The sequence below is a fragment of the Scleropages formosus genome, chromosome 3 (assembly GCF_900964775.1).
Source record: "Scleropages formosus chromosome 3, fSclFor1.1, whole genome shotgun sequence".
In the NCBI taxonomy this organism is placed as follows: domain Eukaryota; kingdom Metazoa; phylum Chordata; class Actinopteri; order Osteoglossiformes; family Osteoglossidae; genus Scleropages; species Scleropages formosus.
Genome location: NC_041808.1, coordinates 748,381 through 770,704, shown reverse-complemented (window position 1 = coordinate 770,704; position 22,324 = coordinate 748,381). Strand labels below are relative to the sequence as shown.

At 48.3% G+C, this 22,324-nt stretch overlaps 2 protein-coding genes across 9 annotated transcripts in view; one reads left to right on the top strand and one right to left on the bottom strand.

Moving 5' to 3' along the window:
- Nucleotides 1-434: 434 nt before the first annotated feature.
- Nucleotides 435-21,270, bottom strand: LOC108924783 (nuclear envelope pore membrane protein POM 121-like). Of its 8 annotated transcripts, none has more exons than XM_029250104.1 (16): nt 20,106-20,136; nt 18,705-19,393; nt 16,383-16,580; nt 16,045-16,200; nt 12,869-13,081; nt 12,396-12,563; nt 11,703-11,783; nt 11,099-11,273; nt 8,991-9,076; nt 8,542-8,621; nt 8,244-8,368; nt 7,988-8,087; nt 7,268-7,573; nt 5,455-6,837; nt 3,503-3,610; nt 435-2,395 (listed from the first exon to the last, which is right to left on the bottom strand). In XM_029250104.1, the coding sequence occupies exons 2-16, from the start codon at nt 19,211-19,213 to the stop codon at nt 2,295-2,297; spliced, it is 3,789 nt and encodes a 1,262-aa protein (XP_029105937.1). In that variant the 5' UTR covers nt 19,214-19,393; nt 20,106-20,136; the 3' UTR covers nt 435-2,294. The 8 variants fall into 8 exon arrangements, 7 of the variants coding, with proteins under 7 accessions (XP_029105937.1, XP_018591854.2, XP_018591855.2 ...); XR_003797543.1 differs by lacking the exon at nt 20,106-20,136 and adding an exon at nt 2,866-3,114 and having other exon boundaries at nt 2,318-2,395; nt 18,705-20,028; XM_018736338.2 differs by lacking the exons at nt 18,705-19,393; nt 20,106-20,136 and adding an exon at nt 21,047-21,270.
- The window catches only part of LOC108924784 (huntingtin-interacting protein 1-like), a 37,135-nt gene continuing 35,271 nt past the window's right edge, over nt 20,461-22,324 (top strand). Inside the window, exon 1 of the mRNA XM_018736341.2 lies at nt 20,461-20,596. Within this exon, the coding sequence (XP_018591857.1) occupies nt 20,480-20,596 (117 nt within the window). The 5' untranslated portion in view covers nt 20,461-20,479. The remainder of the gene's footprint in view (nt 20,597-22,324) is intronic.

Below are 22,324 nucleotides of genomic sequence, written 5' to 3'. Positions count from 1 at the left end.
TATCAGGTGACATTCTGAATTTATCAAAAACAGGACAAAACAGTAGCGGGCAAGACACGGGACATCAGTGCTCATTTAGCCAACAAACTTTAAAATGTTTACATCTTGGAACTTCCCCATCCCTCGATACCAGCATTTAGAAAGTGAAACCTGGAAACAGTATTTTACGTATATAGCAGCAAATCTAACTCAATTTAATCCAAGAGATGCTTCAAGATCCAGCTTCTGGTATTAACAGCTGTCTGCTTCATGTCTATTTCCAGCATCTTCTCTCGACTGGTCTCTCAAGGGCATCACTGCATCATAAAAGGGTTTTTTCCTGCTGCTGCTATAAAACAGCCAGGTGACACCTCTCAAGTGTGATGTGAACATAAGCCAACGTAACCACGGAAGGTGGTGTGGAGAAACACACACACACACACACACACACACACACACACACACACACACACACACACACACCTGCCGCAGTGACGTGTGCTACACGAGATCTGCACTGCACTTCAGCAGCCTTGGAAGCCGGGGCGGCACAGAGCGCAGCACACTATAGGACATAAACATGAAAGAAGCACTGATATGCAGAAGGGAGAGGAGTTCAAGGATGAATGCACTGCAAACACACACATGGCGCAGGCAGCAGGCTGAGCAGGTGCTTATTCACATTAGAAAACAAGACCAACGCTCGCGGACTCTTCCAAACAGAACTAAAGAGAATCCGAATTACAAAAATCCTCTTTTGTAAACATTGCCCCAGTGAGCCAAGCTTGAAGGAAATCTTAAAGGGCAACCTGCTCTAGTACAAAAATAATGTTTTGATTGGAACATTTGTTGCCCGTATTTAGCCAATCATTCCCACATACTACATTCATACTGTTTGTACAGTCAGCAACTGACTAGTCCACTGGAAAATCTGTCTATATGAAAAGTACAAAAAAAGGGAAAAAAGAGCAACTGAAGGCTCTTCTCGTGTCACAGAACTAAGGCAAATATACAAGTATTCCTCTTAAAGTAGTATGTGCAAAGTAATTGAAATATTTCAAGTTATACAGAGTAGTAAATGTAACTTTCCTTGAATAAACACTGCCAATAGCTATGGGAAGCTAGCACGTAAAATCACATTAATCACCTTTAATACAATGTGCTGTTATAGAGCGCCCCTGCCCACTCGGAAAACTGAACATAAACAATCATCTCAATCTTGTGAACAAACAAGCTGCTGAGTACAGTTTGTAGAAACCCAACATTCACATTTAAAACCGTGTTAAGAAAGTAAAGGTATAAAATACACTTTTATATCCAAGCTCGCACTTCCTGAAATGGACCCCCCCCCTTCCCGCTGCAGTTAAGACCATGTCCGGCACTACCAATATGCCGCCATTCACTGCATGTTTCCTTCAAACTAGACTCTCTGAGACAGACAAATATGGAAAATAAGAAATATTTCTCTGGGTGGGACTTGAGCGGGGGGGGGGGAGGGGGCGGCGGCAGCAGCAGCACACTAGACATACTGCACACCCGAAAAAAGGAAGAAAAAGTAGTTTAACTACAAGGAAACTGCTCTATCTATTCCATGTTGTCCAAGGACAGCATCCCAGTGAAGCAGTGGTGGAGGAGAGGTGCATGCTGGGAATGAGCAGCACCAGGCAGCAGGCTGCTGTTCCGTTGTGCGAGAGCCCTGGTGCAGAGCCAGATGGAGCTGGAGGTAGTCTAGAAGAAAGCCGCTCGTGGCGATGGTGGCCCAGGAGAGCTTGTAGACACGAACGCGATCTGAGCGGCTTCAGGTGTAAAAGGAGATACCTTGGGCCTCTGCTGCAACGTTAAAAATGCTTCACACAAACGCAAACACTATTTGTGGAAAATATATTTTGCATTCCGTTATCCTTGAAAGTTTCAGGCCCTGGACCAGGTACTAGGTTCTAGAAATACACATAAAGCACTCAGTCTCCTCATTAAGATCTCACTGATACACGCTGTGACCACAATGTGTGCTTGTGGTGCTGCAGAACAACAACATTTCACTCAAGTGGTGGGCGAATCCTGCTTTGGACGCTGGGGAGAAACACAAACGATCGCTGCTGACCCTCGCACGCACATGAATGTTGCAGACACGATCGAGTAAGTGGAAACGTGATGCACTGCTGCAGAGTGACAATGGTGAAGACAGGAGATGACAAAGCCAGACGCATTCTGCCGCCATATGTGAGCTTAAGAGCCGTTAACCACAAGCCACGGGCAGCGGAGTGGCGGCTGCTCGGTTCGGCCCATCGGGCGATGGCTCCAAAATCAGCTGCAGGTCACTTCTTCCTGGGGTGTTGTCGCCGTGCCTGAAGTCTCTGCCGGGCGCCGGAGGGCTTGGAGCCCGAGCCGATGGAGAAGGAGGCAGCGGCTGAGGCCCCTTGAGCACAGAGATGGGAGAGAGAAGAAAAAAAGGTGAGAGCAGTGTGCTGACGGTGTCGGAACGACCGTCCACATACGCAGGCTGACCGCAGGACTTCAATGGCAGAGCGCTCCTCAAGTTCTTGGAGATCGGCAGCAACGCTCCCCTGCGAACGAATGAGGCGGTAATCCCATCATGGAGAAACTGCCACAGAGGAGACAGGAAAAACGGGAGGCTTATGGCTCCCAGCACAGGCTTCTCCACCAGGTTCCATTCCCACCATTCTCCACGTTCACTAACTTTGTGTGCAGAGAGATTCATGGTCCCACCTTCACCCTGAACTCATGCGGTGCCAGTTTTGTGAAGCCAGAAAACTGTGGAGAAAGTGGACGTGCACAGCACGCAGGGATGTCTGCACCCTACGGCCAGGCTAGCAGGTTAGTTAATGTCTACTCTGTACTTGTTGATGGGGGTCAAGGGTCACTCACCGGGTGACTCGCCCTATACTCTTGGCGTCTGAGATGGAGAGAGATGTCCGGAAGAAGGGCTACCGACTTCATCACTCAGCCTTTCGATGGAAGCCTCTGAGCACCACTGCATTCGCTCAGTTAGTGCAACTATTTGCCAGACGATTCCTACTTCTGAGGTGGCAAAACGCCATCCACAACTGCAGACTATTGCTCACTTGTTCCTGCTCCTCCTTTCTTTACTTCATGCGCGGTGGCGGCTGCTGCGAGCTGTGGACGCAAGTGACACTTTCATTGGTCATTAACCAATATTCGGAAGCTCTCCGAGCACTACACCGAACATCTGGAGCCAGCCCGTGGCACATCTCATCCCCTACAGCTGTAAGTGACACTCATACTCCACAGAAGCACTAAGAGGAGGGAAGCTAAATAAAAGAGAGAAGTGAAAGGGAGGACTGAATGTGTGACTTGAATATACAAATAAGACCGATTCTTAAGCTTGTTGTGCTTTTTCAGCTGCAGCCTGTCAACAAGCACAGAGGGAAACAAGACAGAATAGAAGAAGCGAGCACTTCAAGAACTTCCATTTTATCCTCATAAAACACAAGGTCAGCCAAAAGAGACACCGGGTAAATTGCTGAGAAATGTCTACGCATACCGAAGGGTGATGGTGCGAGGCCACTGAAGTTTGGCGTTGGTGTACTTGGAATACCAAACGAAACAGGAGCACCTGGAGTACTCTGGCCGAAAGCAGGGCTCGACGTTCCTGGAGAAGACACAGGAGAAGACAGGTGTCATTCAGCTTTCCTGCAACTGGGCCTGGACTGAAGAACCAAAAAGCCTGAACACCACAGTTGGGGACATATCTCCTTTCTGTAGACGAGCACTTAAATTGCCACACGGCTCTCCAGTCTCTGGGAAGTCTGAATAATCCATCGCCAAGTGACACATACCTACAAGGTTAATCGCTAAAACAGTAAAGAAAAAAGGGCACAGAGAAAGGCAGCAGATCCTGTGCTTCTCCACGCTCACATACTAGGCACGCGCTACCAGTGACAACGTGGGCGGCTCCGCGTTCAAAATACTTTACCAGGCATTTAACTTGACCACCTCAACTTGTGCAGAGTTTACTTTGCATTACAAATGCAGGACATTTCAGGAAGGCCGTGTTTCAGCGGAGCACCATTCAGCGAGCGTGCAGAAAGGCCCACCGGCCCACCACAAGCTGGGCCTGCTATGCTCAGGAGTGTCTTAAGATTGCTCTCCAGCCTTTCCTTGACCCTAAAGATTGAACCAGCAACAGGACAGAATTGCCAGGACAGGCCAAGAATGGCAGGGTGTGGATCCACTCTGGTAAACTCCACCCGGTGCACCGCTGCCAACAAGACGCGACACAGGAGCACCCTGAGTGACGGTGACATGAGGAACAGCTCCAGATGTGTGATGAGGCCAGAGACGACTCTACATTCCCCACATTCAACAGAGGCTTGTTTAAAAGCAAAAGCGTGGGGCTGCTGTGGAAGGAGGATAAACGCAGAACCCAGAGCGACACAGCCAGGTACATGGCAGGTGTCACTGCAGACTTACTGCCGATAATGTTTACACTTGCATTTCCAAAGCTGCACGCTGGAAGAATGACTCAGTGTTATTTCAGACATAACCATGGAGTGGGGGTGACAGTCCTGTAACTGGAGAAGAGCTCAGTGGTGAAGGACATAAACCCATATGATTCACGACAGTAAGTGAAACATGTTGATGCCACTGCTGTAATCCTCATGATAAATAAAATAAAGTATCTATAAAATACACCCATTCCTGAACTTGCAGACTTTACAAGGATGAATTTTCACTCATTACATTAGTCATTTATACCTTTAAATCTGATTTTCAACCAGTATTTTCCACACATACGAACACTTCAGTTCGCACAGGAGTCATTAAAATTTCAGGACTTGCGGTCAGAACCGTTTCCAAATGACATGTAGCAGCCCGATGTTTACCTGTCTGGTGCTGAACACTGTGGAAATTAACACTGTTTTAGTTTGTACGTTTCTTTGGGTGTTGGCTTGTGCTGAGCATTGTGGGGTAGGGACAAAAAGAAAAAGTGACTAATTTGAAATGTTAACTAAACTATAGCTAAACTCTTTGCCTCCTTTCTTCTCAGATTTATTTAGCCAACTAGCTGTTTAGTACATCCACAATAAATGATAAAACAAGAATAAACTTTTATATGTGATACTTTGTCCAATACTCCATCCCTTTTCTTCCCCATAGATACGCTACATACATAAATACATACAGTACGCAGAGAGACGGTTACATGCATTAGTTATTAATTATTAAACAACAGAGGTTGGAATTTTAATAATTGTTCTCCAGCGTTACTGCAATAATATTTCTTGGTGTATCTGACTGATGTTTGGGTGAACTTGGGTCCTGAAAAGAATGAGCCAGAATTTTCCCCAATACAAATGAAGGCATTTGTTGTTTCCTTTCCCAAATGATCACAAAAAAAAAAAAGATTTCCAAGAAATAATCAACGTTGTAAACTGATGATCAGCTGCAGTGTCTTTCCAGGGCTGCTGATCAGTCGTTACTGCCGTTACTCACCAAAGGCCGGTTTGTTGTCCTGGGTGTTCGAAGCCCCGAAGGTGAAGACTGATGCCTGCGCTGTCGGGTTGGCAGAGGACGGCGCCCCAAACTGGCCTCCTGACAGGGATGCTCCAAAGTTGAAGCCTCCAGTGGCTGGCTGAGCAGCAGTGCTCTGAAGGGGCGCAGAGCTACCGGGCTGGGTGGATGTCGCCCCTCCGAAAGCAAAGTGGGGCGCAGGGGTCGGAGTCTGAGTGATGGAACCGAAGGTTGGCGTTGCCGACGGGACCGTCGGGCTGCCGAACCCAAAGACCGGTAGGCCGCCACCAAACGCCAGCTTGCTGGGAGTCCCGAAAGTGGGTGCCGCTGTGGAGGCTGCTGTGCCGAATGGGAAGGTGGTCGAGCCACTGTTGGCCCCGCCAAAATCGAATGGCTTGGTTGCACCCGGCAGAGCAGAACTGGCCACCTGGGCTGAGCCGTTGAACGAGGACTTTCCAAAGCTGAAGGCAGTCTGCCCAGCTGTAGCTGTAGCCGGAACAGTCGCCGCGGTGGTCGGGGCAGCTGTGCTGAACCCACTAAAGGAGCCAACAGACTGGCCGAACGTGAAGGTCCCAGGGAGGGACGACTGCGTGGCCGCAGCAGTGGTGGCCACTGACCCAAACTGAAACGTCGTGGCCGTCGTCGTGCTGGTGCTGCTGAGAGACAGCGCTGCAGTAGCAGTAGCAGCTGGCGTACCACCAAACTGGAAGATGCCTCCAGTGCTGGTGGCTGAGGTGGGCTGAGTTGAGCTGGCGAGTGGTGTCGAGCTCCAGTTTCCAAAGAGAGATTTGACCGGCGCCGGGTCAGTGGGGGCAGGAGCTGCAGGGGCGCCAGACAGGCCGCGAAACAGGGAAGGGCCATTCACAGAGGAGTCCGCAGCAGACGATGGGGCTGGTGCCGGGGCCGACGACACCGGCTGCCCGAAGGTGGGGCTATCTGTGCCACCCCCAAAAATGGGCTTGAAGGCAGGGACGGCCAGGGTGCTCGTGGAGGAGGATGGTGTCCCACTGACAGCGGTCCCAAAAATGGGCTTAAAAGCAGATGTGAGAAGAGGACTGCTGCTGCCGCTGCTAGGGGCTACCGTGGGGGCAGGCGATTGTGCGGAGATTCTGAGGCCAAGCTTCAGGTTCCCCACCGCAGTAAGGCTGCTGCTTGATGGCTGAAGGGGTTGGGCCAGCACCTGGGCAAAGGCAGAGCTGGCTAGTGAGCTGGGGGGCTGCGCAGAGCTGGGGGGTGCCACCGAGCTGGAGGGCTGCACCGCTGGCTGCGCTGTCGTTACGATGGGCTCCAACTTCACGGCTCCGCTGCTTGAGGACGCGGCACTTGGGGCCGTGGAGCTTGTCGTCACTGCGGATAGTGGGGGGGCTGTCCACATGAGAGCGCTGCTATTAATGAACAATCACCACTCGGAAGCATAACCACCTGCTCCAGAAAACTCCATTACTTTATTACTTTAAATGTATCTGAAGGAGCTCCGCCATATGAGTGAACGCACCTGGACACTGGGGTATTATCCTAACCTGTAACAAGCTAATATGCTCATGTAATATCTGTACCTTTTACAGGGTCATAGTGGTATTGCATTGGTTTCACTTCTTAGAGTAACATCTGTGTTATCTGAAAAAAGGTCCACACCGGTGGAACTTGGGGGAAACCCTGCAGTAAGACTCCTGTTACACCAGGCAGGTCTCCGAGTCCTACTTACAATGGATAATAACTGGTGTTTGTATGCAACTATATGAACAAATGTACACGTATCCTGCAGGAGGATGGCTGGAGCCACACATGTATATACCTGCAGGGCTGGAGGTGGCAGGACTGGCCCCTGGGCTGTTCATCATCTTTAGGCACTCCAGGAGAGGGCTGCCAGAGCCAGGGGCCACACCAGCCTGAACAGAGGTTGGCCCTTGGCTGCCAGTGCCAGCTAGTGCGGGCCCCACATTGGCTGCGGGGGGCAGAGCAGCACTGCAGACTGGGGCGGCTGTGGACACGATGGGAACGGGGGCTCTCAGCAGCGGGTCAGTGGGAGCAGACGGCGCCGTGCTGGATGCTGGCTCAGCAAATGAGGGGACCATGGGGGTGGGGGTGGGTTTCACAGGTTCTGCAATGATGAAGTTCATGAGGAACCTTGGAAGCATTTCGCTCAAGGCATCAGTGCTTAGTGCAAAATTCCTACTGATTTCATCTTTATAGTTAATTTCTAGCAGGTTTGCAGCCAACCTCTTACTGGAGTACCTTGAGCAGTGTATTTATTCTGTATTTATACAGTAAAAACCACCACGCTGTATAAATCGGTAAATCAGCATAAGTAGCTTAACATTGTTAAGTCACGTTTCAGAAAAGCAGAGGCATGATGTGTCGCTATCGACTCTGGGACTCGATCCTGCAGCCATGGCGTCTCGGTGGTCTCTACTCTCCCGACGCCATGTCACATTTACCACTTGGAGTCTGGCACTCTCAGCAGTCCTCATGAGGTAAAAGGCAGGCCATAGGCAGAGCTGCCCAGGATACTGACCTGGCTCCTGCAGAACTTTCTGAATCCTACTGAGTGCCGCTTTCTTCTCCAAGTCCAAGTCCTTCACTGTGACAGTGTAGCCCAGTTCAGGGGGCGGAGGCTAGACACGCAAACAAAAAAAGAGGTCCTTAACGTACATCCAAAATTGCTCCGGTTCTACTTCGGTCTTGGAAACCCCAAAAGCAAACCACTCCAGGCTGGTGGCTCTGTTCCTGCCACTTTCAGGGAGAAACTCTGTTGAGCATAGGTCACTTACCAGAGAGATTCTGTCTCCCCTTTGACTCGACACCAGCTGGATCTTACGCTTGCGCGTCCCCTCACTCCCACCAGACTCTGAGGAGGTTGCCGGAGCAGGAGCCTTGGGGGCTGGCGCGGCATTCCCTACAAATAGAGCACCCAAAATACGAGCACGAGTTAGAGCCTTTAAGGATGACATAACAGCAGCGTATGAAAAAGTCAACAGTACTTCTATTGGCAGTATGTGCACATTCTAATGCATGTTCACTTCCGGCAGAGCAACCGCTTCTCATTCCAATAAGAGTTTCGTCACAAACCTGGAGCTGGAGTATCATCCATCTTTGTGCTGTCAGGTCTCAGTGTAGACAGAGAGCTGGGTGAATGTACCTCGTCTTCCCTGCGCCCAAACAACAAGCAAAAAGACCAGTTAGGACTCCATGTAAGCTGCTTTACTACCAAAGACTGATGTGATTAACATCAAAAAAAAGTAACATCTGCATAAACACACATCCACAGACAGATGAGGTATCATATGAAGACTTAACAGGTAATGTGGGTAAAATAATCTTTGTGTGTCCTTTTTCCGTCTACAGACATCTAAATATCCGATGAGCCGTGTGGAGGCATGTCAGTTATCAGCTGCACCTTAAACTCCAAAATGAAGAATGTCATCCCATTTCAGCTGTGGCTTTATAAGGCCATATAATAAATGAAAACTGTCCTTTACACCATTTCCATGGGAGAAGGGTACGGGGCATGTTGGTACCTGGGCTTCTTGGAGGTTCTTTCTGGGGTCTGCGAGTGAGAAGAGCCGGTGCTCGAAAGCGGAGAGCAACCGGAGGCCTTCTTGCGCTGTGAACAAACGTAAAGGAATTATTTTACAGTTTAAAGTGCCGAGGGACTTTTGTTTTCATGTGTTTGCCAGAGAAAACAGGTCCATCAATTTAGAGGCAAACACAGGATTATGGAAGCACAGCTAGGAAGTCAAGTCATTTTATTTCTATATCACATTTCAATCAATGGTCATTCAGAGAGCTTTACAGTAAATGAAGTGCATAATAATAAAAGTACACATAAGTAAAATTATAAATTAGGAACGAATACCAAAATTAAAATATAGTATAAAATATTAAGACATTTAAGAAGAAACATTAAAAGTACCAGTCATATAAGGAAAGTAAAAAAAAAAAAATCAATTATGTACAAGCAGTAGACAAAACTTTTCAGTAAAGACTTAAAAGTAGTAACATTTGGGGCATTTTTAATATTCACTGGAAAGAGATTTCAGCATCTGGCAGCATAATGACTAAATGCCACTTCACTTAGCTTTGTTTGAAGTCTGGACACCTGTAGCTGACCAGTCCCTACTGATCTAAGTGATGTACAGTACCGGGCTTATACTCTTCACACATATCGGTGATGTAGTTTGGGACTAAACCATTTAGTGATTTATAAACAATAAGTAAGATTTTGAAGTCCATTCTGTAGGAGACAGAGAGCCAGTGCAGGGATCTAAGAACTGGAGTCATGTCCTCTCTTACCCTTCTTGGTATTTCTTAAGGTTCTGGCTGCAGCGTTTTGAATGAGTTCAAGTTGTCTGATGGTCTTTTGGGGAAAAGCAGTCAGGAGAGCATTACAGTAGTCCAATCTACTGGAGACACATGCATGTGTGAGTTTGTCTAGGTCCTGTTTAGGGAGACAACCCCTGATTTTGGATGTGTTTAAGATGATAAAGACATTTAGTTATGGCTTTCATATAGATAGTGAAATTAAGGTCCTCATCTAGTATTGTACCGAGATTTTTGACCTGTCCTGTAGTCTTTAGGGCCCTAGAGTGCAGGAAAACTTTTAGTTTGAGTCTCTTTCGTTACCAAAACGGATTATTTCAGTCTTATCTGTGTTTAATTGGAGGAAATTCTGTTGCATCCAATTATTTATTTTCTGGAGGCACAGAGACAGTGAATCTATTGGACTATAATCGTTTCCCAACAGACCTAAATAGATCTGGTAGATTTGGGTACCAAAAAAAACACAGTAGGAAAGTGATCAGGAATCGTTGATATTCTGAGTTTTATGCAGCTACTAGCGTGAGGTACATAGTTTCTTTCACCATATGAACCAAACTGTACTTTCACACATCTGCAGCCAAGTGTCTCTTTCTCCTAATGTAATGGACACATTGTATTTTCTATCAGATGTATATCGCTTTGAAAACTGCTAAATGAATACATGTAAATGGATCATCTGCATAGTTATGATAAGCTACTTTGCTGTCTTCAAGAATTTGGCCCAGTGGCAGCATATACAGATTAAATAAGAGAGGCCCCAGAACTGACCCTTGAGGGACTCCATATGTCATGGTGGTACATTTGGACTCATAATTGCCTATAGTGACAAAACAATCCCTGCCATCTACATGTGATTTGAACCATTTAAGGACCGTTCCTGACAGGCCATCCCAGTTTTCCAACCTATCTAACAGTATTTTATGGTCAACAGTGTCAGACACGCTGAGCACTAGTTAATTTACCCAAATCCACATTTAGGTGAATGTCATTTATTACCTTTATTTGAGCAGTGTCAGTGCTGTGGTGTGGATGGAAGCCAGACTGAAAACAGTTCAGACTTATTTATTCACTATGAGGAAGTAACTAATTTGATTAAAGACTACCTTCCTCAATTTTACTCATGAATTGGAGATTTGAAATAGGCCTGTAGTTAAGCACGGTGGCATCCTGGTTTCTCTTTTTCAGGAGGGACTTAATGGCAGTTTTCAGTGATGATGGGAAAACGCCTGATAGAATTCTGCAGATCGAGCTATTGACTAACTATAGGCAACTTGATACGCCTTTTAGGAAAGGGAAGGCCGCGTACCTGAGTAGAACCCAGCGATGAGCTGTAGGAGCTGCGGATTGGGTTCCGGGCCGAGCTGAGAACTCCGCAGGGAGTCAGGCTGGACCCCCCAGAGCTTGTGGAAGAGGTGCGAGACCGTTTCAACGAGCACTCCTCCACCATAGACATGTTCAGCCCTCGTTTCAGGTTCCCAGCCCTGAGGAAAAGGATATGGACAAAGGGCAACATTTATCTGCCAGCTCGGTGCAGCAAATGGTAGGTAAACTAGGTTTGCTTGAGACTTTCATGTCTGCAGCCATGTCTCTTTCTCTTAATGTAATGCATAAATTGTACTTTTGCTGAGATGTATGTCGCTTTGGACAAAAGCGTCTGCTAAATGAATAAATGTAAATGTAAGCTCTAGTTACCGCTGTGAAGCAAACATAGGGAGCAAAGTCATAAAGTTGCCAGTTTCCTTTGCCAGTTGCACCTAACAGCACAACTTCTGCTGAGAATTAACTGCGACCGTGAACAGGAAACTCGACCACACTCGGCTGAACACATTACAGTCCTGCATTGAGCAAGCAGCTGCTGGCACAGTGCGGCCTCACAATGCCTGGTACCGAGCAGCACCGCGGTCACTCACTTGGGCAGCAGCTGGGAGGGGGCCCCGTTGGCGAGGAGCAGTTCCACGGCCGAACTGGAGCTTCCAGTGCTTTCGTGGCGGCTGGGAGACAGAGAACATTCACTGCACAGCGAAGGCCGGAAGACTACTTCCACACCGCATGCGTCCACACGCGTTAAATCATGGCACAAAAAAAGGTGCATTTCCTCACTGATGAAGCTCCTTCACACTTAGCCCACAACATCTCAGTGAACAGGAGGCTACTATTATTCTCTCACCTGCTTTCCCTATATGCATTATAAGCCGTATGCAAAAAAAAATACTTTAAAAATGTCAAGCACAACCTCGATCACACATAAACTACACTACATTGTACCAAATATGGTATACTAATAGTTCCCCCTCTATGCATATTGGTAAAAGACAGTGATTCATTAGAAAGTTAATCAGGTCTTCCCAGGAGACAGCTCATTCCAAGAAGTGTGTTCATTAGTTATGGTTTAAAGAACAATATAAGAACCAACAACAAAAGACAGGTGCTTTAAGTGCCCCTTTAAGAGATTTTACACAAAGTTTGGAATCCAAACCAAAGCAACGTGTTGAAGAAAGAAAGGCATTAAGGTATTAAAACACACATTCAGTGTCAGACTTACTGCTCAGCGTTACGACACAGCACGGTGGGAGAACTCGCGTTCAGCTCTCCCCATCTCCTACCTTCTTTTGCTCTTTTGGCTAGTAGCACAAGCTCTGTCCTCGACCCTGTCCACTTCCCTCTTGCGGCTCTCTTTGAGCACGCTCAGCACAGCCTCCAATGAGCAGGGATCGGCGGGGGGGCCCAGTCGCGGAGACTGAGAGGATGAAGGGGAGATGTGCCGGTCGAAACTGCGCAGAACAGCAGAAGCAGCTCAAGACACGGATGGCCGTTCCTTAAAGTTATGGCAAACTGAGGAGGTGGCTGAAGATGCATTTCAGCAACAAACACAAAAGCACTGCTGCAGGAAACCCTTTAAGGCACCATAAATCCAATTTGCCGGGGAAAGGGAAGCAAAGTCACTTACAAGCAATGATTTCGACTTCTAAAAAGGGGTTTAAAAAAGCTGACAACTAGAAAGGACTCCTGGAACTGTCATCTCAGACATCACGAAATGTTTCAGAGCAGACAGAGTTCAAACTGCCGTTGAACTTACACCTGGGGCCGACTTTTATCCAACCGCGGTATCTTCACAGTGACTGGGTTGTGGAGCACAGGGGAGTTGCGCTGGGGCAGGAAATTCTTCTTCCGAGAGCCACCCTGCTGAGTCAGGGGCAGAACTCCAACCGTGTAGGAGCCGGTCTGCTGAAGGGGGTAGCGTCGCTGCGGGGTGATAGTGAACCGAGCCTCTGTGCCAAAGGTGTCTCTGCTAAAAGCACACAAACACTTTCTTTGGACACAACATTTTTGTAACAACTGAAAAGTACAAGATTAACGCAACTATTGTTCTGCTTTTAAGGGAACATTTTCTTAATCAGATAAAATCAACGCAGCTCAATCAACACACATATGCTCCAGATATGGGCTGGAAAACAGATTGTTTCGGGTCCAACACACCATGTCTGTCTAAACTTAACATTTGAAATAAACGCAATCAAGACTTCCAACACACAACTGACCCAAAAAAACACTGGCTCCTCACCTTATAAACCCAACTGGGACCAGAAGGTTGTACCAAACTACAAAGTCACTTTGTCACAATCAATGCATTTACATTACTTTATTTAGCAGATGCTCTTCTCCAAACCAACTCCCAGTGTTATCAGCCCACAGCTTATTTACCAGGGCGACTTACACTGCCAGATACACTACTTACTGTACCCATCCATACACCAGTGAAACAGACCATCACTCACACACTGTGAGTGAAACTGAACAGCATTTAATTGTACTGTGGGAGGAAACCAGAGCACCTAGAAGAAACCCACGCAGACATGGGGAGAACATGCAAACTCCACAGAGACTGAACAGGGATCAAACCCACATCCTCTTGCACCACCCAGGCGCTGTGAGACTGTGCCACTGTGCTGCCGCCCACTGAAAGTTAATTGCATAATACAGATGTCATTACATTTAAGGTTTAACGTGCAATAATAACCTCCGATTAGCTATGATAAATACTCTCGACACTTCCAATCATCAAAAACTGCTTGTGCAGCGCAGGGTCAAAGTGGTCTGGAGCCTATCCCAGAAATAAAGGGTAGTGTAACACTTCAAATACATAGAAAAAAAATAAAAGAAACTCATTTCCAATTGCTGTAAATAGGAAATCTGGCATTTCCTTGACCTCCTATTTGATGTCGATCGCTGACTAGGACATCACATGAGAGCGACCAACACTTGTCAGCATCTGGCCACCTTCAGTTCTTATCTACACCATGGGGTCTTAACCCAGGATCTGCGGATGACCTTCAGGGTTTCTGAGAATCATAGGCCTGCTTAGGAAAATTAAACAATGTTAATACTGTCTAAGAAACCCCCTCAAGTGTGGCACCACATCGCTGCCGTGGGGTACAGCAATACTTTGTGATCCCTTTAGTGTTCAGTCCTACATGCTATTTAGGGTTAATGTTGTCACACGCTTTCCTTCAGTGATGTTTTGTATTTTGTGTCTTTTGTTTTGCCAACAGCTATACCAGCAGTCTTCGCTCTGATGTTCTGTGTATTCTGTTCACAATAAATGTGGAACAGCTGTGGCACTTGTTTATGGTTTTACTGGTGCTACTCTGGATGCTCTACCCCAGGGGTGCAGCTGCAGCAGCACTGGGGTTTTTCTGTGAACAGGGCTCAGCCGCCAACCGCTGAACAAACTACGGGCTCGAGCAAGGATGCTAGCACAGCACAGGAGTGGAACAAATCACATCTGGTGGTGACGTTACTACACTCGTGAACAGTTTAAAGCTGTCCCCCACACTTTGGTCTCGAAAGTGCACACACTTGGTCAGCAAGCGACTGGTCCAGCCAAGCGCTGCTGCTTTTACATTTATTCACTTAGCAGATGCTTTTCTCCGAAGTGACTTCCAATGAACTCTATGTAGCATTATCAGCCCACACACCTTATTCACCACGGTGACTTACACTGCTAGAAACACTACTTACACTGGGTCACTCACCCATACATCAGTGGAACACACACACACACTCTCTGTCACTCACACACTATGGGGAACATGAACAGCATGTCTTTGGACTGTGGGAGGAAACCAGAGCACCCTGAGGAAACCCATGCAGACATGAGGAGAACATGCAAACTCCACACAGACTGAGTGGGTATCGAACCCACGTTCTCTCGCATCAGCCAGGTGCTGTGAGACAGCAGCACTACTCACTGTGCCGCCCCCTTTTATTTTTTATGCACACTGTCTGCTACTTGTGAATTCTGCCACTGCGCTATTGTATGAGTGCTGCTGTAGCCTTGTGCAATTTCCTTCAGGATCAATAAAGTTTATCTGTCTACTTATGTGAAGGCTATCAAATGTCAGTGAAATAACATCAGTGCAGTACTTTGTCAATTTTATTTTCTCCTAGGAGGAAGCCCTGGATTTTCATTACATCCTTAAAGAGACACATGGCCCAGAAGAGGCTAAGAACCTCTAATCTGTACAATCAACAAAAGCTTAATAATAAATAATAGAGGCATCCCTTAGTTTCTTAGGGAGATAAGCCCTGTAAACGTGTTGAATATTGTCACTGTAAAAATTCTAAGAGGTCAATTTTAATTAAAATATTAAGGACTACATTAAATGACAGAACATAAAATACTTTTAGTAAACAAACTCCTACTTAATGCTGATCGGAGACCAATTCATCACATAGCCATGCGCAACGATTTCCATCTTGTTAATCATCTACATGAACCCCAGGTAATCTATAAACACTGTGGAAGAGAGCTGAATCAAGGTGACCCTAGAGCCGCATTCTGAGCCCGTTTCACTGCTGGCCACAGAAACACCCGTCACGTTTGCTGTGCAACAGGCTGAAACTTTAGACAACAAAGAAAAAACAATGGAAAAATAAAGTGGGGGGGGGGGAAAGAGCTGAAAATTTGTAACTCAAATGTTTGTAAGACAAGAAACTAGTTTATACTTCACTACACTTACAATGAGGAGGTAAAAGTAGCATAAGCACAACTACTTCCAAAGCAGTTAACCAGGATCATGGATATGAGGTGAAGAAGAAGACCTAGAGAGCCATCGAGCTGGACTGGTAAAGGGAGTACGAGATGAAGGATTACTTTAGTGCTGCTCAACATTAACAGCACCTCTCCACTAAGTGACGACACAGAGGGAGAACGCACTAACTCTTTCCATCTCCTCTCGTCTCTTTTCCTACCTTCTCTTGCTCAAGTGCCCAGCAGCAGAGCTCCTGTCCTCAACTTTGTCCACTTCTCTCTTCCGGCTCATCCTGAGTGAACTCGGCACTGCCTCTGGGGAGGAGTGATCCGCAAGCGGACCCAGTCCTGAAGACTGAGAGATCAAGTGGTCGAAACTGTGGAAAACAACAAAAGGAGCTCGACACAAACTTGCAACAAGTTTTTAAACAGAGTTAACTGGGGAAAATGGAGCAAAGCCTCGTACAGACAGGTATTAAAGGAGGTAACCAAAGGAATGACTGCTGGAAGTGTCACATGGGACATTACAAGATGTTCTAGAGCAGGCTGATGAACTTACACCTGGGGCCGAGTTTTATCCAGGGCCGGTGTCTTCACGGTGACTGGGCTGTGGAGCACAGGGGAGTTGCGCTGAGTCAGGAAGTTCTTCTTCCGAAAGCCATCCTGCTGAGGCGGGGGGGGCAGAATTCCAACCACGGAGGAACCCGTCTGCTGCGGGCTGACCATGAGCTTCCCCACCGTGCCGAGGGTCTCCCTGCTTAAAGAATAAGAGTTAATTTCCTTGTGAAGTTTTCATAAAGGGGGGTGCGGTGGTGCAGTGGGTTGGACCACAGTCCTGCTCTCTGGTGGGTCTGGGGTTCAAGTCCCGCTTGGGGTGCCTTGCGACGGACTGGCGTCCCGTCCTGGGTGTGTCCCCTCCCCCTCTGGCCTTACGCCCCTGTGTTCCCGGGTAGGCTCCGGTTCCCCGTGACCCTGTATGGGATGAGCGGTTCTGAAAATGTGTGTGTGTGTTTTCATAAAGGCTGAAATGCAAAATCCGTTTCCTACAGGTCTCAGTGTAACCTCACGTGAACATCTATCCCCCAATTTATTTTCAGTCTGAAAATATCATTCCAATTCCATTTATTAAATCAAATTATATCATTGCGCTTGAGTCAGATGAAAACTACAAAACAGGACTTTAAGTGACAAAATATTTCTAAACTTGGTGCTGAGATCACAACACACCCTGAAAATGCCCAGAACTACAGCGTCCATTTCCATTTATCTGATGCGTTTCTCCAAAGCAACTTCCAACGTTAAAAACAGTTATTTACCCATTTATACAGCTGCGTAATTTTACTGGAGCAATTCAGGTTAAGTACCTTGCTCAAGGGTACTGCAGTTGTAGATGAGTTGAACTGGCAACCATTGGGTCCAAAAGGAACAGCTCTAACCGCTGCGCTACCAGCTGCCCAACAAAAAAAAAGAAAAAAACAAACACTTCCCACAAAATCCAGCAAGACCACAAAAATGATGTGAAAATGCAAATAGTTTACATTAACTTTTTTTGCATTTACATTTATTATCAGACGCTCTTCCGCAAAGGAACTTCCAATGAACTCTATGTAGTGTCATCAGCCCACACACCTTATTCACTGCGGTGACTTACAGTGCGAGATACATTTACATTTATTCATTTAGCAGACGCTTTTGTCCAAAGCGACGTACATCTCAGCAAAAGTACAATTTATGCATTACATTAAGAAGAGGAGACATAGCTGCGGACATTAAAGTCTCAAGCAAACCTAGTTTGTTCCCTACCACTTGTTGCACCGAGGTTCATCGTTCCAGCAGGTGCATAAAACACAGGATAGACAAATCCTGATACCCTCCCACAATTTTTTTTTTTTTTTTTTAAATATTATAAGATACACAAATAAGCAAGTACAATGCCAGAGTAGTAGCTGAATAAAGGTTGTATCTGGGGATGCTCCTGGAGTTACGATGCGTGAACGGTTACGCCTTAGATGATCTATGGGTACACTACTTACAATGGAGCACTCATCCATAGATCAGTGGAAAACACACACACTCTCTCTCCCTGTCACTCACACACTATAGGGAACCTGAACAGCATGTCTTTGGGCTGTGGGAGGAAACCAGAGTGGCCAGAGGAAAGCCACACAGAGAAGATGCAAACTCCACACAGACCGAGTGGGGATTGAACCAACGCCCTCTCAGACAGCAGCGCTACCTGCTGTGCTTCTGTGGCATTCTGCAAAACTACTTATAGCGGTTTACCCTTTTACCATATCAGAACAGGTTAAGTACTGCAGCAAGAGGTGGGAATCAAATGTGGATGGCAACACCGAGGGAAAGGGTCCACCCGCTCTCCCCTAAACGGCCGGCATCAATTTTAACTTAAGCGCTAAGAGGTGACTGTTAGCAGCCGGTCGGTGGCGCAGCGGTTAGAGCCCCTGCCTTCGTACCCGGGCCGAAGGTTGAAGGTTCCACCTCCCGCTGTAGCTGGAGTACCTGGGGCCTGGCTTGAGCAAAGTACTTATCCTGAACTGCTCCAGTAAAATTACCCAATTGTATAAATGGGTAAATAACAGTAAGTCACTTTGGAGAAAGTGTCAGAAGTATGTAAAATTACTGACGACATGATCATGATGATGACAGAGAGAATGAAACTGCTGCCGATGATGACGACGACGACGACGACGACGAGAAAAGCACGTCCCACATTTGAGTTTTTGGAGGGAAATTAATTATCTTCCAGCCCAGCGGGAATCATCGGAGCCCCTCCGCTCCGGCCCACGCGGTTACACACACACACACACACACACACACGAAACGCGTACGGAACGGGTCGGGAGGGACTGGAGCCGCTACCGACCCGAAGGAAAGGCGCCTCCTCGGCGTGTCCGCCGCCTCGTTCGGTCGGCTCAGCCGCTCGCGGAGCTCCCGGGTCCCGCCCAACGCCGGACCGTCCGCCTTGGCCAGGTAGCTCCCCATCAGAAAGTCCCGGGGACTGAGCAACGCCGGCGAGTCGCTGCTTTCAGCGTCTTTGTGGCAAACGCCCAAGTGCCTCTCGCTGGCGGTCGACACCGCCACCGCCGCCGCCGCGTCTCGGGAAGCAACTCTGCCGAGACGGTCCCGGCTCGGCAATCCGTTGGCGTCTCTCCCCGGCAGCCAGCCCCTCGGGCCCGGCGGGACCTTCAAGTGAACCCGAGGATGTGGGCCTAGCACGGGGTGAACGTGCCACTCGCTCTTGTAATGAAAGCAGGCGACGCAGGAGAGACCGAGAAGAAGCAGCGCGGAGAGAAAGAGCGGACCGAAGCAGAGCGTCAAACTAAACGCGACCAGAGAGAGAAAGGCGAGCCACCACTTCTCTCTGGGAGACATTGCGGCACCGCGCCGCCACTTCACTGTAATATCCCATAATGCAGTGCGCGCCGCGCCGGCGCACTTCCGGCTCTCGAGGGTCACGAAGCCTACGCGTGTTCGTAGCTCAGGACGAGAAGAAGCGCGGGCATCTGTCTGTACGTAGCTCACGAAGAGAACACTGTTCGTAGGTTCCGTCCACTGCAAAATTAAAATTAAATTATAATAAAATCATGTAAATACAGTAACTATTCTTAAAAATATACTTGGAGCTTTTGCAGATGTTACCCAATGGTCCTCTACTATATATAAGGTAATCCGAAACTCAGCTGTTACAGAAAAAATGCAAATCAATGAAAACTTTTTAGCAGAATTATAATCAAGCATTGAGTGCTACTATAATTTCTTATTATTGTCTTCACACATCCTCATACATGAAACATATCCGAAAAAGGTACAACAAATCATAAACTTTCATAAATGCGATATATAATTCATGATGTTCTCCATAGACTCCAAAAACCAAGTAAAAAGCACACTTCTGAAGAGCAGTTTTATTATTGGGGAAGTCCGGTAAAGGCGCGATCTTTACAAGACACCATGACATAGGAGGACATCGTGCTAACGGTCAAAGTCCTCACATCTAACCTACATACATTTATAAAGTGTTACCAGTTCCTTGCACCAACTGCCAACAGTGCGGTTCCTTCTAACGCGATATTTAATAACTACAGTTTTTCTTTTAAAAATATGGCAAAATCGAAAGGCAGTCAATTGTACAGAATAATCCACTTGACACACACACTTAAAATAAATGTGCTAATCGCCGGATGAATGAAAATAAAGTAAAAGAAGTAAGAAAAGAAGAAAATGCATTCTTAAAGAAAGTGGATGAAATAATAAAGTAACATACTGTATTATTATTGTAAAATTGGTGTTTCAGTTGTGGCGGGGGCCAGAGAAGGAGCCGTACAAGCCGCAGGTCGGCTGCCCGTCTCCATGTGGCGCAGTTCGGACCGAGCCCCGCTGGCCGAACAAAGGGCGACACGAGGCGCGCGCGCACGGGCACGGGCACGAGCAGCGGCTGTAGGAGGAGTTTGCGGGACACTCTTTTCTGCGCTGTCCGGAGCTCAGATCGGACCCCGAGCTGGAGAGGCGGCACCACCACCACATTACGCGCGGCACATGCTGTTCATATTCAGCTGAATATCGCGCGGCGCCGTGGAAGAGGCCGGTCGGCGATCCCGGACACAGGAGGAGCGCACTTTGCCCGCTGCGCCGTGGACCATGGACCGAGTGAAGAGCTCTATACAGCAGGTCTCGAACCCCATCCCCAAGGGGCTCATCCGGCGGCCCGGGGCCAGCAGCCTGGAGCTGGAGAAGGAGAACTTCGAGCGCAGCCAGGTGAGTGCGGAGCGGTGCGGAGCGGTGCGGAGCGGAGCGGAGGGCGGTGGACACTGACTGGACTGGCTCGGGGACCCGTGCTTCTGGACAACACCCCCCACACTCTACAGTACTCGGGACTTATGTTACTTTGTGTGATGTGAGGACAGGATATTTTTCGCCTTGCCGAGTGATCCCACGAGCACGCATCTTCACGCGCGTGCCGTGCGCGGCGCTCCTCGTTTAAACTCCGTTTCGCGACGGAGATCAGTCAGACCATGCGAGTCTCGAGCCCCTAACCTACCGCTTTTTGCCAGCGAGCGAGAGAGAGAGAGCGGCGCCGCCGCCGCAGTCTCCGTAACTTACACCGTCCCGCACTGTTGACACTGACAATATTATTCTCCTTCGATCTGTGCCGTTCGCGTTACATAAACATGCCATGGTGCGACGCGCGTGCGTTCGAGCCCGAACCAGTGCCGGAGCCGGAGCCCGTCCCGCGCAGCGCGGCGTTTCCCCGGGCGCCGTTCCCGTTCCGTTCGGACTGGACCATTAGAGACGGGGGGAAGAGAAGAGGGGCTGCACAAGTGGAGATGACGGCGCTTTCTCGTGTCCCTCGGCGGTCAGCTGCGTGGCCGGAGCCCGCAGTGCAAGTGACGTGTGTGACGCGCACAAGGCAGAAGAAGAGCAGCATCCCACCCGAGTCGGAGCGCCCTTCCGGTGGGCGTGGCCAAGCGGCGCTCCCTCGTTCGGCGAGGCTTCGCTGGCTCGAGCGCCCAGCGGCCGCCCCACGTGACGTTGTCCGTCCGTGTCGTACACTTTGTTTATAATAAATAAGTTCGTTTGTAGGACTGCGGTGCTGGCATCCAGCTGTAAGCTAAGAGAGTGCAGTTGAGACTTTGCACTGCTAGAGACTAGTGTGTATATAGATATATATATATATATATATTTATTATAATACACACACACATTTTCAGAACCGCTTGTCCCATACGGGGTCACGGGGAACCGGAGCCAACCCGGTAACACAGGGCGTAAGGCCGGATGGGGAGGGGACACACCCAGGACGGGACGCCAGTCCGTCGCAAGGCACCCCAAGCGGGACTCGAACCCCCAGACCCACCGGAGAGCAGGACTGTGGTCCAACCCACTGCGCCACCGCACCCCATTTATTATAATATACTGTATATAATAATATCCTAACTAAGGTGACCAGCAGCTACACAGATAATGTTTGGTCCCGCTCCTCTTCCACTCACATCATCATGTCCGGCCCCACTTTGTGCCCCACTTTCTCCACATCTCTTCCTTCCTTTCTGTCCCAACTTGTTGTTACTTTGTGGATCGTGTCTGACCGGGTGTCCTGGTGTCCATTATTGCGAGGTCCTGCTCTTCTGCGTGTTTGACCTCTTGGCAATGACAGTACACTCTTCGCTTTGCAGAGCCTAAATTGAGGCAGCTGGATTCCACAAATCTCTGCGCAAGTCATGTCGTGGAGCTTTCAAAGTAATTCATCTAGCGTGATTGCGTTTCCCAACGACCTGCGTCGCAGTACTTGGCTCGGACGTGCGTGCGAGTCAGCGGTCGCTCTCTTCTCGGTGAGCAGTTGCCGTCATCGAGTGCGTAAACAGGTGTGTAAACAGGTGGAGCGTTGAGCAGCGATAACTGAAGGGAGTGTTTGATACAACACCCCTCACCGTGTGTGTCTGCATCCACATGGATTTCCTCAGTCATCAATGCAGTGTCGCCGCT

Bases quoted from the DNA above. Each gene is read 5' to 3' on its own strand.
- LOC108924783 (XM_029250104.1), bottom strand. From the start codon at position 19,213: ATGTCTCCCAGAGAGAAGTGGTGGCTCGCCTTTCTCTCTCTGGTCGCG. The intron at 11,274-11,702 runs GTGAGTGACCGC...CCTTTTCCTCAG, and splicing joins CCCTCCCAGCTGCTGCCCAA to GGCTGGGAACCTGAAACGAG. The intron at 6,838-7,267 runs GTATATACATGT...TCATGTGGACAG, and splicing joins TGCCACCTCCAGCCCTGCAG to CCCCCCCACTATCCGCAGTG.